Source organism: Conger conger, chromosome 9, assembly GCF_963514075.1.
Source record: "Conger conger chromosome 9, fConCon1.1, whole genome shotgun sequence".
Taxonomy (NCBI): Eukaryota; Metazoa; Chordata; class Actinopteri; order Anguilliformes; family Congridae; genus Conger; species Conger conger.
The window spans coordinates 29812128-29834022 of NC_083768.1; the positions used below are offsets into that span (position 1 = coordinate 29812128).

Sequence of the window (21895 nt, forward strand, 5' to 3'; positions counted from 1 at the left end):
GCAGACACATTTACAAGCTTGCCATGGTGCACCTGTACCTATGAGGGTTTCTAGCTAAACTGTGTTTGTGTCAAACTGGTACTCTTTGTTGTTTAGCTTGTTAGGAAAGCTAAAAAGTGCCTAAGGGTTGCTTCTTTGGATATATTATATATATAGATGCTTTAATGAATCTTCCTCTTGTTCTGGTCAGTCTTTAGCATGTCTAGTGAAACAGTTTTTCATGACAATATCTTGAGAATATAACGATAATGTTAATATTTTTCAAGTCCTAGCTTGACTTTCTTTCATAGTCCGATATGGGAATAATTGTAGAACTGTGGTATACTTTCTGTACTTTGGATCCATGGATTCTCCTCAAGGAATGTCTCAAAGTACATCACAGTTATTCATCATATTTTATTACATGGCAACCGTGATACACATGCAAATACGAGTAGAAAAGGAGAGAACGTAGCAGGTTGGATGCCTGTGTGGCTGAAATGTGCTTACACACAGTCTCCATGGTTACAGGGCATGCAGAGAAATAACTGATAACACTCTGAAAATAGAACAGGAGGAATCTTAATTAGTCCAAGTGCCAGACACTGCCACATAGTTTTAGGCTTGAAAACAAGACCTGCAAACCTGCAATGATATTTTGGTTGCCTTCATTATAAATCTTGTCATATCAACAACCTTATTGGTTTCTGTTTTAATTATTCCGTAACTAAAATAGTGCTATGTATATTCAATGTTATATTTTGTTAGCCAGTGACAAAAAATATTTGGTTATTTGATTTGAGCTGATTAAGTTGACCAAACCCGGTTTTATCAAGGTAAAAACTTAAAGTCACTTAAAGTCATTTTCAGTAAATACATTTTGCTTATGACCTGGGATGGATGTAGGTATGTGGATGTGGTTTATTTCTACATTATGTAATTATACATGCATCTCATACATATTTGTATATAATATATAATGCATTTTATTATATTTATATATTATTAATTATGAACTCATGATCAAACATTTGTAAAGAGCAAAGACTTTGTAGATGCAATGGCCAAGTCAACAGTCAGTTCTTTTAAAAACTGCAACACACAGTTGTTGAATCAACAAAGCACATCTCAGCATAGCTTCCCAAACAAAACACTATGCTCAGCGTATCCACTATAATCATGAAATGAGATTCATATTTTGGACAATTTACATATTTACCTTGCACTTACCTAGATATTTGGTAAATAAAAAACTTGCCCTATCATTTCAAAAAAGCATTACACAGAAAATACAACTTTCTTAAAAGGCTTAACAGTGAAAGTCAATCTTTATTAATAAGCATCATGGATATAGAACTATGATGACTGATTCCCCCTGACCTCAAAAGACTTACAGCACTGCCACCGTTCAGCAGTAAGAAATCTTGGACAGTTACTGCTCGTTCTACGTTTGAAAAACTGCTTCACAGGACTTTGTTGAGGAGGTAGAGTCATGTGCACAGCAACCCACAATGAGGTGCCAAGTCTCTTCAGTAGTAGGAAGTTTCACACAAACACAGGAAGCAGGGCATTTCACGCTGCAGAAATCGGAGGCCAAACTGCGAGGCTCTCTCAGCCGATGGCCGGCGCAGATTAACTGGGGAAAAGACCTGCCGCTCCGATGCCTCATTGTTGTGTGGTTCAGACGCAGCGTCTGACATCGCCGGACTCGCCCGCAATGTGCACTGTGGTCCACTGGGCTGGTAGTGCCAAAGAATGTGCCTCTGTAAGCTTTTCCTTTTTGCCCTTTTGCTTTTAATTTATGCCTTTTGTTCTTTTTTCATTTTCTTGAGAATACCGATCTTTTCAATGTTTTGGTTGCTTATTTTGTTCAGGTCAGCATGTGAAAAAAACATAAACTAGCCTATACCATAAATCATGAACTAGTTGGTGAGTCACACAGCACAGTTGAGAACACAGCACAAATTAGCTTGTGCAATCCGGGACATTATGACACATATGAACAGAGGACATTCAAGTCGAGTTCATATTCAAATCAGCAGGTGGTGGAAACTTATTTTATCTGTCTTCTTTTCAGTTTGTGATGCAAAGCATTTGTACCATTGCAAAGCTGCAAAGCTTCACAGTAGCAGGGAAGGTCTAGCTGAACAGCAATGTCATAATAATGGCATTGACCCTGGTGTTTTGAAATGTGAGGGGTTATCTCAAGACGAGAGTTTTTAGTAGATCTCTTGAAACACAACCCTTCACTCCCCTGAGAGAACCGTTCCGCAGGTTCTGATTCAGGTTTCATTTTAGTCATCCCTGACAGGTAAGCCAGTCCCAAATAACTTATCTCTATCCCTCATATCACAGTATAATTGCCCTTTTCGCAGATATGCAAATACGGGGCCCAGAGCCTCCACTTTATCAGCTCTCATTTCAAATAAGTGATGGGCCCCAGAGAAAAATACATAATGTATTTTCAGTTGAAAACTTATGGTCAGAGATTGGTTATGGCATCTGTCTTTGAAGCTGGACTTCAGCAACAGATGCACCCCCAGATTTTCAGTTGGTTTTGGAGCTTGTTCACAATCAGACTTGCATTTGCAGATTGTCAGGATGCATACATAAATACAGGGGCTGCTCATGTGTGTAGCTTGCTACATGTCAAAATACTTCTGTTCTGCCTTAACGGTGTAAATTTACATTCATACAGTGGACATTAGCACAGTTTGTTGTTTTGGCTCTGTACTCCAGCACATTTTAAATTAAATAATGAATATGTGATTAAAGTGCTGATAGTCAGCTTTAATTTAAGGGAAATCCATATCCAGTAAGCCATGGATGAATTACAGTGCTTGCTATACATATACCCGCCCTTATATATATCCATCCATCCATTATCTGAACCCGCTTATCCTGAACAGGGTCGCAGGGGGGCTGGAGCCTATCCCAGCATACATTGGGCGAAAGGCAGGAATACACCCTGGACGGGTCGCCAGTCCATCACAGGGCACACACACCATTCACTCACACACTCATACCTACGGGCAATTTAGACTCTCCAATCAGCCTAACATGCATGTCTTTGGACTGTGGGAGGAAACCAGAGTACCCGGAGGAAACCCACGCAGACACGGGGAGAACATGCAAACTCCGCACAGAGAGGCCCCGGCCGACGGGGATTCGAACCCAGGACCTCCTTGCTGTGAGGCGGCAGTGCTACCCACTGCACCATCCGTGCCGCCAGCCCTTATATATATACAATGAAAATGCATAGGGGTACAATATGCGCACTATTTAAATGAATTATACATTTAGCTATGCTCATTCCTGCATTACATATAAAATGCGCTCATTTCATCACCTGTGAATACATATATGTAGTTATAGTGTAACTCTTTTGTCGTGGGGGCGACATGGCTCAGGCAGTAAGTCGCCTGGCAGTCGGAGGGTCGCCGGTTCGATCCCCCGCCCGAGCTGTGTCGAAGTGTTCCTAAGCAAGGGGCCTTGCATGGCAGCCAATCGCCGTCGGTGTGTGAGTGTGTGTATGAATGGGTGAATGGAGAAGCATCAATTGTACAGCGCTTTGGATAAAGGCGCTATATAAATGCCTGCCATTTACCATTTTCTTTAATGGGTGATTTATTCATTTTTATATATACTGAAAAAACATCCTGCAGGCTATTCATTGGAAGTTATTCAAATGTTATCCTCAACTGGTGGAATTTAAGATACTTTTCTGTTAAAATTCATCTTATGCCATGGAGTCAATTTAATTATTATAGAACACTAGTGTAGGTTTGGATGCATTTAATGAGCTTAGCCCATCCCTTTCAGTTCAGTGACACACCTGACTTGGTCATTGCAGAACATCTCCTGAAAATGTGTACTAGGGCGCTCTCTGGTGGTGACTATATTTATTGCTGGCACTGGACAAAGAAAACTGAAATGTCCTGTGAAATTTACCTCTGAAAGAGAGCTGAATGGTCTTGCCATCTATCTTACTCTTATCCAGAGCAACTTACACATGTTTAAATTCTTTATGTGTAATCCATTTATCCATCCATCCATCCATCCATTATCTGAACCCGCTTATCCTGATCAGGGTCGCAGGGGGGCTGGAGCCTATCCCAGCATACATTGGGCGAAAGGCAGGAATACTCCCTGGACAGGTCGCCAGTCTATCCATTTATACTGGTGTATATTTACTTTGCTCAAGAGTACCAAGAGAACTCCAGTGCCCCACCTGGATATCAAACCATCAAAGATGCAAATCCAGTTCCTTTTCCTGCTGTTGAAAATGATTGCCTGACAAGGTGGCGCAGTTTTAGTAAATTTAGGAATTGTTCAGCTATGATAATGTGTTAATTTGTGGGAAATTTAAATGCAAAATAATAAAATTTAAAAATAATAATAATAATAATTCTAGAAAAATCGTTTTATTCTGTGAAGATGGCCCTCTTCACAGCACTGGGTCCTGAAATATTGGAGCAACTGGACTCCATTACTTTTATTTTTAAAAAGGCACAGTTCATAATTGACTTGGTAGCTGCCGCTATGAAGGAAATGGTTGCAGTAGTTGGAATTCCTAGGCTCTGATGACCTTATTTTTACATTCTTTGGTTTAGAGAACATGATTTTCTCCCAGGGCAATGGGTTTAGGGATATAGCTGTCTATACTGCAGACCTTTTGCTGTGGGACCAAGGATGTTTGCCACCTCAGCTTGGCATTGCCTTCACTGGTTCCTTTTCCCTTCAGTTGATGTTTGGTGGAGATTTGCGTTGAGTCATTGGGGTCTAGACGGCACTTTGGAGAATCACAGGACTCCTCCGCCTTCCCTTGAGCATGTCCTTTATTGCACATGTAAGGGAAATATTTATTTAGAGATTATTGCATGTTTCCATCCATTCCCCTATTTGCAAATTGCCACATACTATCCTCCACAATTTCCCAAGTTTGGACTTGAAAGGGTTGGTATAGCTCAGGGGTTTTCATAATTGGCACACATTTATAATGCATAATCATTAAATTGGGTCTGTGTTTTTGCCACTGGAGAGAATGATTTCCGTCATCCCATAATGTAGGAGAATAATTACTTTCACGCGCAACGTGGACAAAATGTGGGTTGGTAAAATGCAGCAATAGATTAATCGTTTTTGAAAGGATTTTGGAAGTACCTTATCATCGATTAAACTGTAACATTGTTTGCTCACAGGAGCAGTTACTTATTCAAATAGCAAAGTTAATCCGAGACCAGGAGAGTAAATAAGGTGAATGCGGGGTGCAAAGACCAGTTGTTGCTATGGAGACCATATTCAAGCAATTCTGCGCTGTATGAGCTGTATTTGACCTCACTACACCTGCCTGATAGTAAACAGAAGATCACGTGCAAATAAGACAAAGCAATCTCAACAGAACCACAGTCACAGACTACAAATCAAAAGAGCTGAAATTCTGTATGAATGTCCATCTGAGACTTCATATAGGAGTTTTAGACATTTAATGTGCAACATGAAATATCACACTCAAGAAATATCCCCTACCCTTCTAATGTAATTTGGAATTTTGAAAGCTTCATGTCCTCCATTATTCCCTGTTATTCCACAATACTCTGAAGCAGAAACTTTTCAACTGTTGTTCAGAATTCCTTCAATCTGAGAAACTGGTCAGTCCTTACAGAAAACGTTTAGTTATGTTCAGAACACTGGATATCGCTTTTCAATTGTAAAATAAATCAGTTGATACATCATTTGTTTGCCATTTTTGTCCTTTAACCACAAGATGGCAGAGGATTCCTTACTTTACAATAACCTGTGAGCTGAACGTGCCACATGCACATCTTCAGAGTTTTCCTTCTCGCAGGTATCTGTCTTGTCACCATTCTACTGCATGACCTTGTACCAGGGCAAGTTGAATCTGTCATATTGCTCTTTTAATGCACACATACCCTATTATTTTGTTGAAAAAAACATCTACAAAAGACACAATTTCAATTGGATAATTTTACATTATGATCCTTTGATCATGATATATCAAAAGTAACTCCACTAATGTGTATACAACGTGCCCTTAAAGTATTTTTTTCTTTTCTTTTTCTATTTGTATCTAAACACACATGTTCGGTTCCAAAATTCTTAAAATATTCCGAATTTCAGACATGTCTATGATTCATTTTGTAAATATTACCAATTTGCAACTATAACCAAACATGTCCAATTCTCGCCATAATTTGGAATGTCTATTTACCAGCCATGTTCATGCGCAATCTCCACTGCTGATTCAGGAGAGTGTAGATATCTGTACTTCTCCAAAAACACTTTGTATCACCAACCTGCCTCTTCTCACACTACAGCCACAGCCAAGCTTGCAGAGACTGGAGTCACAACCGCCTTTGCGTGCAGTTCGATTGACCAGTGGGGGTCGCTAGAGAGTATTGCAAGGCAGACCCTAGAGAGTATTGCAAGGCAGACCCCTAACCAACTGAACCCCCATACCCTGGGCTCTGCAATGTCACTTGGGTGTCACCCTATGGAACTATCAGCCACAGTCAGCAATGGCATGGTCCAGATTCGGTCTGAGACAATGGGACACATCCATTGCCTATGAATTTGACTTTGGACTGCCTGAAAGACTCTCGTTAACATTCTTCTTGTACATTCCAAAACTGCACCAGCATGAGGTAATGCTGCTCGTCCCGTGGCTTTGCTGACTCATCTCCTTCCCTCCTCTCTGCATCTTCATTTCCTGTCACTGCTGTGAGTGCTAACGTTTATCATACTAAAGCTAAGTACAAATACTGCATAAAGTAGTATGCACTAAAACGGAAAGCTTTTCTTTTTTTAAAATGTCCTAATTAGACCTGCCAATTACTTACAGTATTTGCTTGGACTTTTGTTTTGTTTTTTGGTCTTTATTATACCCTGGGTTATAATGCCCCACCACTATGATTATCTATCCAGTAGATTATTAGGTAGCTGACTTTTTTCTTTTGTTTCAAAAACAGTCAGAAGTATGGCATACCGTAACTCACTTCGCCATAAACAAATTCTTGAGTAGGCCCCCTGGTGGAGGCTGAAAGAGCAGCATTTGAAGAGCAGCCATGTTAGGGCATCGCTGGGAAAATGTTTGAATTTGACTGATGGATTTGTTGGTTTATTGTAATTTTTTGTAAATTGAAATGGGATGACAGGTGAATGGACTTTAAGAAATGGAATATGAAGTGATGGAAGGATGAAGGAAGAAAAGAAAAAAGGAATTGAAAATGAAGATGGGAAGAGAAATATGTTGTTGGAATTACAATGGATAGGTCTGTGTTTTTAATGACGCCGATGAAGAGGGGAAATTTGTGAAGATTGAGATTGGAGAGGTTAAAGCAGTGGGAGTGAGGCAATTGTAATTATGGAGTGCCAGTCGAAGAGAACTCAGGAAATTTGGAGAGACTAAAGCTGTCTGCTTTCCAATGTGGGGAAAGACCATTGTACCCCATTCTCAAAGAAAACCCAGGATATACACGCCATATTGAACCTGGGATCGACCTGTGTTTGACCGATTCACACCACACGATGGTGTTGGGAATGTCCTGGGCAGACCCTAGACTTTTTCTCAGTGAAAGGGGATATTAGTGGGGTCCCATTGTCTGTTGAAGCTGACTGTTTTTTGGAGGTGGAGGGAGATTGTAGGACAAGGGTAAAGAAGTGGTTCAGTACTATTGTAATTTGATTTGATTGGGATTTGCCAGAGTGGGTGTATTTAGATGAAGTTAGTTACATATGAGAGTGTTCCACTGATGTGTTATTGGTCCCAGGACAATGTACACATTGTAGCAGTATGTAGGAAGAGTTGTAGAAGGCGTGGGATGTACGGAGGAGGACTGTAAGTTGACCAGGCTATATGCTTTCATTGTGGGGGTAATCATGAAATGGGGGCAATGCAGTTTAAGAGAAGGAAGATGGAAGGTCAGGTGGAAAGGACACAATGTAAAATGTCTTATGCTGAAGCTATAAAGAGCGAGGGCAGAAAAGGGAACTGTAGGAAAAAACAGGATAGAGATGGAATAGTGGGAAAGGAACATGGTATAAGTGACAGAGAAATCATGAAATGGATAGAATAAGGTTTTTGGTCAGAGAGGATCAGCATGACGCAGAAAGGGGGATTTTGTGGCGTAAAGGGGGGTGAAATTCAGGGAATATCAGCAAAAGGAGGGTTAGGCACCAGGGAAATGGAGATAGAAAAGGGAAATAGAGAACGGGTAAATGTGATGGGTGAAAATAAAATTCACTCAGTAGATGGCGGTAAAGGACCAGGAGGTGTTTAATTCGCCAATCAAAACTAAAGAAGAAGGAATCATGCCGCATAAAATCATGTTGACATGGTCAAGAGGTTCAGCTGTTTTTCAGACCAAATGTCAGAATGGGGAAGAAATGTCAAGAGACTTTGGAATGATTGTTGGTGCCAAAAAGGGTGGTTTGAGTATCTCAGAAACTTGGATTTCCTTGGATTTTCAAGCACAGAGTTTGCAGAGAATAGCGCGACACTAATAGCAATACTATTAATTATTTTTACTGTTATCATACTTTTGGAAGTCACTGTATATGCAGTAGAGGCTTTTGAACTACAAATGTAATGTATTTGTATGTGTTTTATTTTGATACATTTTTTGGTTGCAGTATTTTGTATTTTGTTTTGATACATTTGGGTTATTTTGTATTTTGTATCAAACTATATTTCAATTTATGTTTGCCCATCCCTGGACAGGCAACATTTAAATGTAAATACCGCTCTAGGTATTTGTAGGACTGTAAAACAAAAAACGTAGGGCAGGGTTGTGGTCAATTCCAGCCATATTCAAATCACAATCAGACAATTGCGGTCTTTCTCAAGAAATGTTGACGAATGAGTTCTACAACTTTGAATGTGTGAAAAGTCGTAGTACACTTTCACTTTGTGTATAGCAATTTACGTGTGTGGAAAAAGCACAACTTGTGAAGACATCGATCTTGAGTGACAGGCTCAGTTAAAACGTTGGACTGTGAATATGATATTGTTTCATAATTGAAAATCTACAGTATCATAATTGTATTTAGTGCATTGTGGAAAATATTATTGTCGCAAATTGCCACAAATCAGTAAGTCTCATTGTATGTGTCTCAAGTCAGAGCGACACAGAGAAGTCAAAGCAGTCTCAAACACAATCATGTGATTGTCAATTAATTTCTTCCTTCCTTTTTTCATTTTAGGCTCAATATGCATATTCACATTAAATAACATCGGATGTTGCTAATTGTAAAAATGTGCCAAGATAACCAGCAATTATACAGTAGTATATTGCATTTATTCTGCAAAAACAAACAAACAAACAAACAAAAGAAAAAAACATGTATCTATAGGAAGAATTCGCGAGTGTTTGGTGGAATGTACGCCTTGATTGGAGGGCGTGAATGGGCGGGCGTTCTGGAATTCTACGCAGCTCAAAAGAACCCCGTACACGTGTGTTTTCTCTTTGCAACAGCGAAAGTTGTTTAATGCTACCTTGTACTGCGTACTCTAAAGCAAGTCTACCGAAAGGCTAACTTAACCGAAAATCTACCAAGACGCATAACGTTTTCTGACAAAAGTTGCAAGACTAAAAGGTCTCTGTTCCCTGGAACAGACAACGGAGTTATCGCACCATTAGCGGGATCTGAAGACTACAAACGCAAAAAGGTAAATTATTAAAATAAACACATTATTTCTACGTTTAACCTTCACGGTTAAATACTGCTTAGGCACATACAATGATAAAGACTGATTACACCCAGCCTATCCATTTTTATAAATTGGGAAGCCTAGCCTCACCATGACAAATGAATCTATACCTAGTGGTTTGGCTAGCCAGCAAGTGGAGTAAGAAGGCATGTTAGGTTAGCATAGGCATTTGAAGACGTGTGATGGTATGTTATTCTTTGGAATATATTTTGAGAAAGTGAAAAACTGACCTCATATGTGGAGCACCCAAGAAAATACCTTCGCGGATTTTATTTATTTATTTGTTTATTTATCTTGGGCAACTGTTAACCTAGTTTTGTGCACATTTCCTAAATGTGGAGAAGGCGAGGTCCCCCCACTCTTGTTTTGCCACCCACATGTTACAAAGTAAAAAACTGTTGTGGTAAAGCAATGGCATCTTGACTTAACGCTTACAAACGGTATATCATGTTACCATTGTGATTGAAAATAGCACCATGAAAAAAGATGCAAAAAAAAACAACACTCACTGGCCCAGCCCTAATGTTCTGCATGTCCTCATACATTAGATGCAAGAATGTGGTTTCTCTCCATTGTGAATTATAAAATGTCACTTGTACTACAAAAAAATCTATAGTGGCCAGCTGTGTGAATTTGCTCATGTAATTTTAAACCTATAGACAATCTGAAACTGAGGTAGTTTGCACAGTTGGAAAAAAGTGTATTCCTTTTTTCTAGGAGCTGTGGAAGCCGGTGCTCACCCAGAGTGGATGTTCTCATGATGAGAGGTTCATCCAGAGGGCCTTCTGTTCTCAGCCTGGATGATCACTGCGCCTGGACTGGAACTGGTGGTAAATTATACCACATTACATAAGTCTTATTCCAGAGCATCTCATTCTAGAATAATGTACACAAGGGGCTGGTAAACATTTTTACATTTCGGCTCTAAAAAGCAACTGACCTTTGTTTACTATGGATCTTCCTAGAATTGAATCTCTGCTCTCAACAGAACAAAAGCATTTGCCAACTTTTAATTCTGGCCAAATTAAAGTGGAGGATGAAGACTCTCTATTAGGCAGTCTCTGTGACAAAACCCCCTTTAACCGCCAAAAGCGCAATGGAACCACTGCACAAAATGAATGTGTTAAATGGCTCAATGCTGCAGAGAAGGACAAGGAAGTGAGACCTGTTTCTGAACAAAAAGAGCCCACCAGCACCATGATTAAGACCGAGTATTATGAAATAGATCCTGCAAAGTCAGAACTACCTGATGAGACGGGAGATTACATTACATTAGATGAACAATATACTGGAATGTCATCTGCTCTCAAGTGCTCTGACAAAGTAAAAATGGAGAAAAAGGATCTAAGTGAAAACTCTATTGTCAGAAAGGAATGGTTCTGTTTGGAATGTGGTAAGAGCTTCAGTCAGGAAAGATACCTGAAGATACACAAGAAGGCTCATGTCAGAAGCAAGCTTAAATTTGCAGAAAAGCATAAAAACCTGGGGATTATCTGCATGGAGTGCAAGAAAACATTCACTCAGCATAGCCACTTGCAAAAACACAAATTAATTCACACAGGAGAGAAACCATACTCGTGTGATGTATGTAAGAAGAGTTTCCGACAAATGGGGACTTTAACAATTCATCAGCGAATTCACACGGGGGAAAAACCTCACAAATGTCCGATATGTGGGAAGGCTTTCAGGCACTTGGTGGGCATGACAAACCATAAGTCAACTCATACAGGAGAGAAACCATATTCTTGTGCTGAATGTGGGAAGACTTTCAGACTTTTTGTTAACTTTAAAAGCCATGAACGTATTCATTCTGGAGAGAAACCTTATTGCTGTTCTGTGTGTGGAAGAAGTTACAGATTGTCTTCAAGTTTAAAGGTGCATGAGCGAATTCACACGGGAGAAAAACCATATTTTTGCAATGACTGTGGGAAGGCTTTTCGTAGCAGCAGTGACCTTGGAAAACATAAGACGGTTCATACTGGGGAGAAACCACATTCTTGCACAGAATGCATGAGGACATTCCGAACATTTGGAAACTTTAAGCAGCATCAGAAAATTCACACGGGAGAGAAACCATACAAATGTCCTGAATGTCCAAAACGTTTTATACGTTCAAATGCTATGAAACAACATCTGAGACTTCATACAGGAGAGAAACCATTCTCCTGTGCTGATTGTGGAATACGTTTTAGTAATTCAGCAAGCCTTACAAGGCACCAAGACAGAAACCATTCACTTAAATAGTGTGGGAAAGGTTTCAGATCCTTAAGTTCGCTAACATCAGAAATTGGCACCGCACAGTTGCAGCAAGTGTCAGAAGACATTTTTGCATCTGGGACTGAACACTACATCTTAGAATTCACATGGTTGAGCAGATGCATACCTGCATTGACTGTGGGAAGCATTTTACTCATGTAGGGTCTTTAAAACGGCATATGAGTATTCACAGAAAAGGGACATTCCTGCACTGACTGAAAATGTTTTTTTGTTTGTGGAGGGCCTTGACAATTCAAGAACAACTTGAACAGTCACACTCAAGATAGAATACACCCCCTTGTATTAAATGTGGTAAGTGTTTTAAGTATTTAGCCAGGTTTAAAAAAACACCAGGAAGGTCACATAGGTCAGGATTAATCATGAAATATAAATGTATACATCATGGCCCATCTGCTTTCGGTTACTATTTTTGAATATGGTATTGAAATCAAAAATAAGTATAGATTTTTCAGTTTAGCGGTCCATTAGCAAGAGCAAGAAGAGAAATCGGAGATGATTGACTTCAACTGTAGGAAGCCTGCAAAATCAAGTTCCCAAAAGTTCAGGGCCAGACAGTAGAGGGCAGCATTGATACTTGAAATAATGAATCATGAAGCTGTATCCATTTTTGGATCAATTTGAAAAATGTTCCATGTTTGCAATAATGGAAGCCTCAAAGGAACATTCATACAGCATATGGGAATTATTTTCCATTTAGGATTTTCAATTGATTGTCAAAGCTAGAAGTGGGTTATTTGTACTGGTGACATTTGTTTTATTTATTTTAAATTACAATGTGTGTGTAATGAAAGAACATGTAAAACTATGATTACAAAGGAATGTCTGGTTGAGTCTTGCTTGCCTCATTTGATTGACATTGCCCACCTTTAACCATGAGATGGAAGCAAAATAGTTTAATACAGCCCTCTCTCACAGTTCTTCTAGCAGGTGTTGGTTCTCACCCTTTCATGACTGCAGGATCCAATACCAAGGTGAGCGGACTCTTAGCACACATTTACCTCCCCTTATTTTGTCAAAGTATAGCTTTTAATCAGGACCATATTCAGCCCCAACAAAACACAGCAGTTTATGTAAACTATAACAGTGGCATGTTAAAGTACATGCCTACGGCATTATTGATTCTGGCTACACACCCGACACACCCACCAAACGGGATCAAAGCCTGTTCAAATCATTGCTTGAATGTGCCCCCAATTGCTTCAATTGTTTTCCAATTATTTGATTATGATTTATAACCACGCAACCATGTCAGAGTACATTGTTGGTTTCTACTCTTAACTCTTTAATTGGTTCTAGCGTTTACATGATCTGAAATATTTCTAGATTCCCTGATAGGCTCATTGAATGATGACTGCTGTTCCTGTGTGCCTATAGGAAACAACTTTTATTGCTCTGATCTACAAGTAAATGTAATGTAATGGATCCGGGGGCTTTATTTATTTACTTACTTACTCACTTACTTACTCAATTACTTATTTACTTACTATTTATTTTGCATGTACTCAGACACTTCCAAATGGAGTTCATGGGCCAGAAGCTATAAATACTATTGCTGAATGAGGCTGGCTCACAGTTCATAACTGTGATGAATCCACAGGTATGGGGGCTCAGAGCTGGTTGATTAAGTGTACATCAGACCCAGTGCAATGTGGTACAGTCTCAGAAATGGGAGTTTGTATGCATAATGTATTTCAACTGTCAGTATTTCTCCATTGCATTGGATGCTTAACTACTGGGCTGTTTTTCCTTGCCAAACACTGCCCAGTTTCCTCTTTCAAAAGTCAACAGGTGAGATGCATTAAACTGTGCAGATACTTACCAATGGAAAACATTTTTCGCTATGTTTGGAGACCACCTACCAGATAAGCATCCAGAAAAAAAAGAAAATGTTTTTAATGCATCATTTTCAACAAATCGATATAAACGGGAGCGATATTAGCTCAGGAGGTGTGGTCATCTGGCAATCGGAGAGTTGTCGATTCGATCCCTGGCCTCTCAGGAAGAAGTGTCATTGTCTTTGAGCAATCTAACCCCTAATTGCTCTTAGCTGGTTGGCACCTTGCATAACTGCCTTTCGCCATTGGTTTGTGTGTGAATGGGTGAATGAGAGCCATAAATTATGAAGCGCTTTGAGTGGCTAGTTGCTGGACAAAGTGCAACATAAATGCAGTCCATTTACCATATAAATGTATTCCTTCTATTATCTACCTTTTAATATTGCCTCTCATTGTGACCTACAATATTTAAAGTGGAGCCTACTGTATTCTGGGTTTTTAATTATTGAGACACTGCTCACAATATTGTCTGCCCCTCACCTATACATCTCTGCAGTAGATTCAGGTTATGAACACATAAAATATGCACAGTGCTGTCTGTAAATATTTGTTTAGTGACACAGTTTCTGTAGTTTTCGCTCTGTACAAATAGTTGAAGTGAAACAATCACATGTTAAAATGCAGACTTTCAGCTTTAATTTGCCCAGAAAAAATTGCTTGGTTGCTTTGACTGTATGGTTTGGATTATTGTCCTTCTGCGTGATGAAGCATTGTCCAATCAGTTTTGATGCATTTAACACTTTATTCCAGACCTCTACAGATGATACTCATAGAATCAACTGTAGACCTTTTGTTTGTTCATTAATGGACAAACTAATGATGAAACGTACACCTGTCCCAGCAAGATGCGAGTAGCCAATTGTCAAATTACTTTTGGTCCCCTAAAATTGGGGGGGGGGACTGCATATAAATGGCTACAGTTCCTACACTGTTATAATATATTATATTATATATTTATATTTATATATAAAACCCCTGAAATTAACCCTTTCAGTCCCAACAGTGACATGTGGCACTCAAGTGTAAGTACTGTAAAATCCCCAGAATGACACTCTCAACCTCATACCTTTTCAACCAATCAAAAGGACTACTAAAACCCTACTAAATTCTCAACTTTCTCAATTTTCTCACCCAAAGCCAAAATCGTTTGCCAAAATCGCACTGAGCACTTTATTAGGAACATTTTTACTTTATTACACCTACTTATTAATGTAATTATCTAATCAGCCAATCATGTTGCAGCAGTGCAGTGCAATGCATACAATCCTGAAGCTATGGGTCAGGAGCTTCAGTCAATGGTCACATCAACCATCAGAATGGGGGGGGGGGGGGAGGAGTGTCTTTGACCGTGGAATGATTGTCGGTGGCAGTGGTTTGAGTATCTCAGAAACTGCTGATCTCCTGGGATTTTCACATACACTAGTCTCTAGAGTTAGCTTCTTTTTTTTTTTTTTATCCAAGGAGCAGCTGTTCTGCAGACAGAAACGCCTTGTTAATGAGAGAAGTCAGAGGAGAATGGCCACACTGCTCAAAGCTGACAGGAAGGTGACAATAACGCAAATAACCGAACGTTACAATAGTGGTATGCGGGAGAGCATCTCTGAACACACAAGGGATCATAACTAAGTGGATAGGCTACAGCAGTAGCAGTCTAAAAAATATAATGAATTGAATAAATACCTAATACAGTGCTCACTGAGTGTATATATTTTGAAATCTGAGAGCAGCAACAAATTGCATATTTGCCAATATCTCAATTCTTTATATTTTGTTCTACATATTTTCAATATATTCCATATCTGTAAATTCTGAAATAAATATGGCTTTTTAGAAGCACTACTGTGTACACAATTGATAAACACTATGTTCTCAAGTTTCAGTGACACAACATGACGCACATGGTTCCGTCAGGCTTGTTTTTTTAGGTATCAAATATATCACAACAGTTGTCAGCATGATTGCCGCTGAACATGTGTCTGTATTATGTCTGGCTATTGTGTCTTTCCTTGAGGCCCAGTAGGTGTGGCGCTGTTACGCTTTCCCCTCTGGAGCTAAGGTTCTGCCATTGTATAATGGCATAAACAATAAACAGTATCTGCAGGATAGCATGTTTAGATACTGCTCAAATACGTTTTGGAAGATATTTAACACATTTGTTCAAGAATAATCGTAAGGTATTTGTAGATGTAGACTATCCACCCTCTGTTGGCTGGGGATTTTTTTTCCAGCAGGTTCAAAGTTCAAATAATGTGCACTTTACACAATACTGTATGGCTGTTGCGTTTGTGCTTCTCTACTACTCCCTTCATTTAAATAGTTGCACATCCAGTAAATATCTATAAAGACACTTTTGTGAAATCCACCATAGTCGCCCTTTCTTTAAGTGACCCCACTGCTGTTTGTGACCATCATCCCAGTCATTGTCCTTTAAGTACACAAGTCGGGTCAATTTTAATGATGGGAAAGAAAGGGAAGATCCCTATGTGAGTGAACTTAGTATATCAGTGTTGCTTTTTATTATATAATTGTGTCTTTGTGGTGACAAGTCATTTGATTGATTCACACTAGGTTCCAGTTCAGACAGCACACCGTAGCTGGGGCATTGTGCATAGAGGAAGCCTCACTGTCTTATCACTAATAATTTAAGCTTTGATTTTAAGTGTTTGTCTGTTTGTTAGAGGAGGAAGGGACGGCAAATTGGCCATACTGAACTGAATGGAGAATTTCAACAGTGGAATAGGCCTAACGTTATGATTGCCATTGAAAATTAGGCTTCCATCACACAGCTCATTAAAGTATGATTCACCACATTATTATTTTTATGTTAATTTGCATACACTCACTGCTCAGTATAATTGGTACCCTGGTAATTATATGCACAGAACAAGGTCCCATTGTACAATTTACTCTTACAACCTTTCTGGACAATAGCTAAAAAAAACATGCTGCATCAACTACGTGGGTTCCAACTGTATGTAAACCAACGTAGGCAACCTGTTTCTGTAATTGTGAACGTCATTATTTGTGAGAAAGTCACATGATATATAAATCCAATATGTTTATCAAATGCATAAAAGGTGGGATAATAGTAATATTATTAACCTCTCAGATCTTACAGTTTGTTCTGGCACCTGACTTTCTTTACGATTAATAAAAAGTTGTATCCTGCCATCTCACGTGCTCACTGCAGGAAACTGTTGCCGTAACAGTAAAAATGGCAGCACCGTTTCTCTTATCATAATCAGCAATGAACACATTGAAATGTATTGGGTTGCATTTGGTCGGCAGGCTAAGCAAGGACGCACAAATAAGTGTTCATATTGCGACTTCTCCCACCTAAGGTATGATGTTGTACAGAGCACGGTTTGATAGTTTATTCACCATCCTCCTATTGCAATACTTTATGGTTTACGAGTTAATGTATAAACGAAGCTGTTAACAGATTTTAACGAGTGTTCCTTGCTCCTTTGGTTACACAACCCAGATAGAAGTTAGCAATATTATTACATTTCGTGTAGACTAAAATCGCATCTCGTACTTTTACGGTTGTTTGTTTTTTGTGGGTCAATATGCATGCTCAAACGTGGTATTAAATTAACAAAACAAATAAGCTTTCTGCCGGGCACCATTTCGCGTTATTAACAAGCAATTGTTTTTCCTTCGTTATATTGATTTGTTTATTTATTATGCGAGTTAAACGTTGCTATCTCTTGTGCCCCACCCCCTTGATGAAGCTTGTGTACATTGAATGCCATGTGGCGTTGATGGGCAGTAGGCCACAAGCAGAAAACATCACCCATGTTTTAAAGTCTCCCATTGGTTAGAAAAATATGTGTTTTTGTTACAACTTTCAGAGCTTCACGCACGTGATCTCCCCGCGGACGCACACTCTTCGAAGAGCGCTCCATAGTGTTTGTGATCTGGTAGTGCACATATAAATACGCTCTTCGGTCCCATTGAAAAACAAACGGCACTCGCCCCTGTATATCAGTTTCAATAGCGCGGACCATGGCGGCTGCTACCAGCAGCAATACTACCACAGCCAGTCTACCTATAAAGCATTCCAGTATCGAACATGCACGAAAGCGCATAGATCCACGAAGAAGACAAGCAGCCCTTTCTTTCCTCAGCAATATTTCTTTGGACGGACGACCAGTGCAAGATGACGGCGACAATCAGGGCGACGAGGACGGTTCCGTTGAGGCAAGGACTAGACAGAGCCTGGTTTCTGCAGAGCGAGCAATGTATCCGGCTGGTGCTGCAGCGACGGCGGCCCAGGCACTCGCTGCTGCAAACCAGGCTCTAATCTTGAACGCTCGAGGGAGTTTCGGGATAAGTCCGCTCGCAGCCCCTATTTGTGCGAATCCGGAAGGCGATGCATTCGCCTGCGGGGTACACGCGGCTGGTCAGGCTGTTTTTAGTTCTCCGTTCTCCGCAGTGCCAGCAGCGACAAGGGGAAGGCTGCAGACGTACACTCAGGGAATTTTACCCGTCACCTTCACCAGGCAAGCATCTCAGAACTACTGCTGCCTGGAAAGTGGGCAGATCGGAAACGCTGCCCTGGAACTGCAAAGATCCAGGTAACTTTCCTCAGTGCTGTGCTAGCACAATAGGCCGGAGTACGAGTAGGCTAATATGAAGTACGTATTATTGTTTCATAACTGCAGTACTTATCCTCTCGAGTGCGTGTTTTACCTTTCCGACCACCGATGTGTGGTTGTTTCCAGTGAAACCACTTACCCCAAGAAGTGAGTTTGCCATCTGGCTGGATGTCGAACTGACGTTAGTGAGACCACACATTCCATTCATAAACAGTACGGTTACATGCTTTTGCAACGTTTTATCACGTATCCCATTCTGCACTTGAGTTTTTTAATGACCCAATGGACACAGCATTTCAGCTTTAACTGTATTCCAAGAACGTGTGTTCTCTTACACCTGATATTTATCTGAAGGCGAATGTCAGAACTAAGTGTTCCTCAATGTACTGGATATATGATTTTGGTTGTGATGCATTGTTCCGTATGGTAAACACGCGTCTCCTTCACCGGGAACATTTCATACTAAATTTGTGGCGACGACATTACGCGCAGCCTAATTACACCCCAGCCAAATTGTTACGACAACAACCCACGGCCGACCTCTGTTGTTGTTATATTTGTAATGAAGGGGGCGCCAGTTGGACAAATCTCTGTCCTCATCTGCGGGCTGTGTCCACTTTGACATTGAATTTATTCCATTACAATCAAAACCTTGTTTGAAAATTAAGTTACTGTTCCAGATCAGTTCGCAAACTCACAACGTACTGTAGTCTAACCTACTTTGAGTCAGTGCTCTTGTACCGGATTACAGTACTGCTTGGATGCTGTATGAATGTAGGCCTACTACACATTCACCAATCTGCGACGCATTTGGCAGCAAACGGAGTTGTTCCACTGAGCACTAGAAATAATGTCAATCACCAGCGTGTTTATGTGAAGGATATCACAGTTCAGGAAAATCCGTTATGTAAAATCTGTTATATGCAAGAAAACATAATGTGGGAGGTGATTTTTATTTGCTTGGTGCCAACTAGTTATTCTGTCCCTGCCTGTACAACAGCTGTCACATGGACATCATTGGATTTTATGCCCAAAGTATGAGTTGGTGCGCACTCTTATTTTATGAAATTACATTTTCTCTTCTCCAATATGACTGATCTACATTTTACAAGCCTTCATTTAATCACTCTATGCCTTTTTAATCTTATTGTTAATTATTTAAGGTCAGTAGTGAGAGTTTGGCAACTATTTTTAGTCCACACTGTACACCAGGATAAAAAAAGGTTGACTGTTTGTGTTGACTTTAACGAGCATAATAATGTAAGTGCTGAAACGTGGTGAATAAAGTCAGGCAAGGTGAAGAAAATGGAAGAAAATCAATTTAGTTGGTGTCAATCATTTTGAATGTATGAACTTCTAATTAATTTCTAAATTATGCTGTATATTATATTTGAAAAAAGAGGTCAGTGCATGCAGGGAAATGCATGCTCGCTAGAAGTATTACAGGTTGCGTACGGGAGAAGGGGCCCACTTCCAAACTACAAATGTATATTGTGCACATTAACAGGAATCCTATTGGGTTAAGACTGCCCTGTCTTATCAGCAGTATCTACATGTAGGGGATTGATTAGCCAAAATATGTAGACCAGCCCCTTTTCAAACAGGTTCTTATTCCAACGATTTAGAAATGATCTATGACCTTTTTCCTGCTACAGTAATTTAGATGATTCAGAGTTCTTCGTAAGGCTTCATAAGCCGCGTTTGCCACAGCTTGAGTGATTTTCCAGTAGAACTGTCAGTCCACAAGTCATAGGCTGACTCCAGAGTGCTGTGCATGTATCTGTGCGTCTGAATTGAATCGCATATTCGCCTCCTGGGTTGCACGGTGGATTTAGCCATGATTTCATAGAAAAGTTATTCTTCTGAAGTAGCATATTAGCATGCTGCTGTAATGCAGATAAATGTGAGAGGGTGAACAACACTAGTGCAAAAACTCAGAATGAATAATCCCTGCTATAACTCAAGTAATCAAAATCAATGCAAAGTCATTTGGGTATTGTCTAGGCTGACCAAAAAAGCCATGTTCTGTAATGCTCTTTTGCCGTGGTGTTGGTCCACATGACCTGCAATCCCATTTAACTTTCTAGTTAATCATATCTGTGTCCCAAACAAAGTTCCAGAGAACTTTGAACAAAGCCTTTGGATTCAGCTTCTGTCACTTTTAACCCATAGAATTGTGTTCTTTGCATGATGCAGGTAATTTGGTCATGACAACAGCTGAAAGAGATGGGTGGGTGATAAGAGGTGGCTGAATGATTGACCAGGCAAAGTAGGCCTTTGTTTAAAGGCTCTGGAATACTCAACTGACATGCTTTTGAGAGTGTTGCATGCTAGGTAGCTTCCATATGTTCAGTGTGAAAGCCCCGAGGCTTCAGTAATGAGAGTGCCGTTGTACGCTTTAGCGCCGGAGATGGCGGCAATCCTGCTGTCCCTCCTACTGCCCAGTGTTAATGCAGAATGTTGGCTACGCTCACCTGGGTCTGATTACAGGCTCTGGTTACCCAGTTCCTGAAGAGCATTTATAAAGCCATCAGTTACGGAAAGGCTTGAACACATGGTTACTTGGGCTTGTAAGTCCCCATAATTGGCCCAGTTATGTAACTAACCAGAAGCAGCGGCTCTCCAGGACTATGGTTGGGCCGCTGAGACCTGATAATCTCCTTATTTAAAACCAAAAAAAAAAAATAGAAATTGCCAAGCTTAGGTTTTTTGGGAATAGCAACAGATTTATTTCATTGTGAGAACTAGATTGTGAATATTTTGTTGTGTTTCATGTCAAATATTGCACAACAGTCACATTAATGCAGGTGCCCGAGGCTTAACAAAAAGCCCCAAATGAATGACTACAAAATAAGATTTCTCAGTGGGCGGTAGAGAATTCTGAAGTTATTAAATTAAGGCCAGCATTGCTGTGGTCAGGGAAGCGGATTCATGTTTCTCAATGCTTACTGAACTCACTTTTTTCGAATGCACTGTTAATTGAACTTACCAGAAGCTCAACTTGGCTTTGGTTAAACAGCACTTTCTACTTGTTCTGGTGTAGTTGTTTAAAAGAGTGATTGGGAAACAGGGCAGTCAATTGGTGTTTTCCAACCGACATATGGTGTATAATGTTGTCTAGCAAGCTTCACGTGCAGAGAACAATAGTAGAAACCCTGCTGACATCTCATTTCAAACATGTTGCTAAGTGCCTGCCAAGCTGTGAATGAGGGTAAGTTGAATTTTGTTGATTTTGGCTGATGAGGGCACATGGTAAATATGTGTATTTGAAGCACTCTGCAGATGTGAAATTTGTTAGTACTGGGGGTTTGGTTGTAAGGGTTATTAAAGAGTCGTCACTGAAAGTTACCTACATACATTTGGGGATGGGTCTTAGTTATAGGCACACCAGTTTAATAAATTGGCTTTAGGCAAGTCTGTGCATTATCTGTTCACACCCGAAACCTCTGTCATAGCTCTCCAGTGCAAGATTT

The 21895-nt window shown here is 40.0% G+C and overlaps 2 protein-coding genes across 4 annotated transcripts in view; both read left to right on the forward strand.

Moving 5' to 3' along the window:
* The first annotated feature begins 9483 nt into the window (after positions 1-9483).
* On the forward strand, positions 9484-12720 carry LOC133137360 (zinc finger protein 501-like). Its single transcript, XM_061255592.1, has 2 exons — positions 9484-9667; positions 10427-12720. Exon 2 carries the CDS (start codon positions 10661-10663, stop codon positions 11951-11953), a length of 1293 nt encoding a protein of 430 aa, XP_061111576.1. The 5' UTR covers positions 9484-9667; positions 10427-10660; the 3' UTR covers positions 11954-12720.
* cables1 (Cdk5 and Abl enzyme substrate 1) overlaps positions 10525-21895 on the forward strand; it is a 52368-nt gene continuing 40997 nt past the window's right edge. For 2 of the 3 annotated variants that reach the window (XM_061255589.1, XM_061255590.1), the window contains exon 1: positions 17710-18401. In XM_061255589.1, coding sequence (XP_061111573.1) covers positions 17830-18401 — 572 coding nt within the window. In that variant the 5' untranslated portion in view covers positions 17710-17829. Of the gene's footprint in view, positions 10540-12901; positions 12958-17709; positions 18402-21895 lie in introns of those variants that run through there. The other variant, XM_061255591.1, reaches the window with a different exon arrangement.

Bases quoted from the DNA above. Each gene is read 5' to 3' on its own strand.
- LOC133137360 (XM_061255592.1), top strand. From the start codon at position 10,661: ATGGATCTTCCTAGAATTGAATCTCTGCTCTCAACAGAACAAAAGCAT.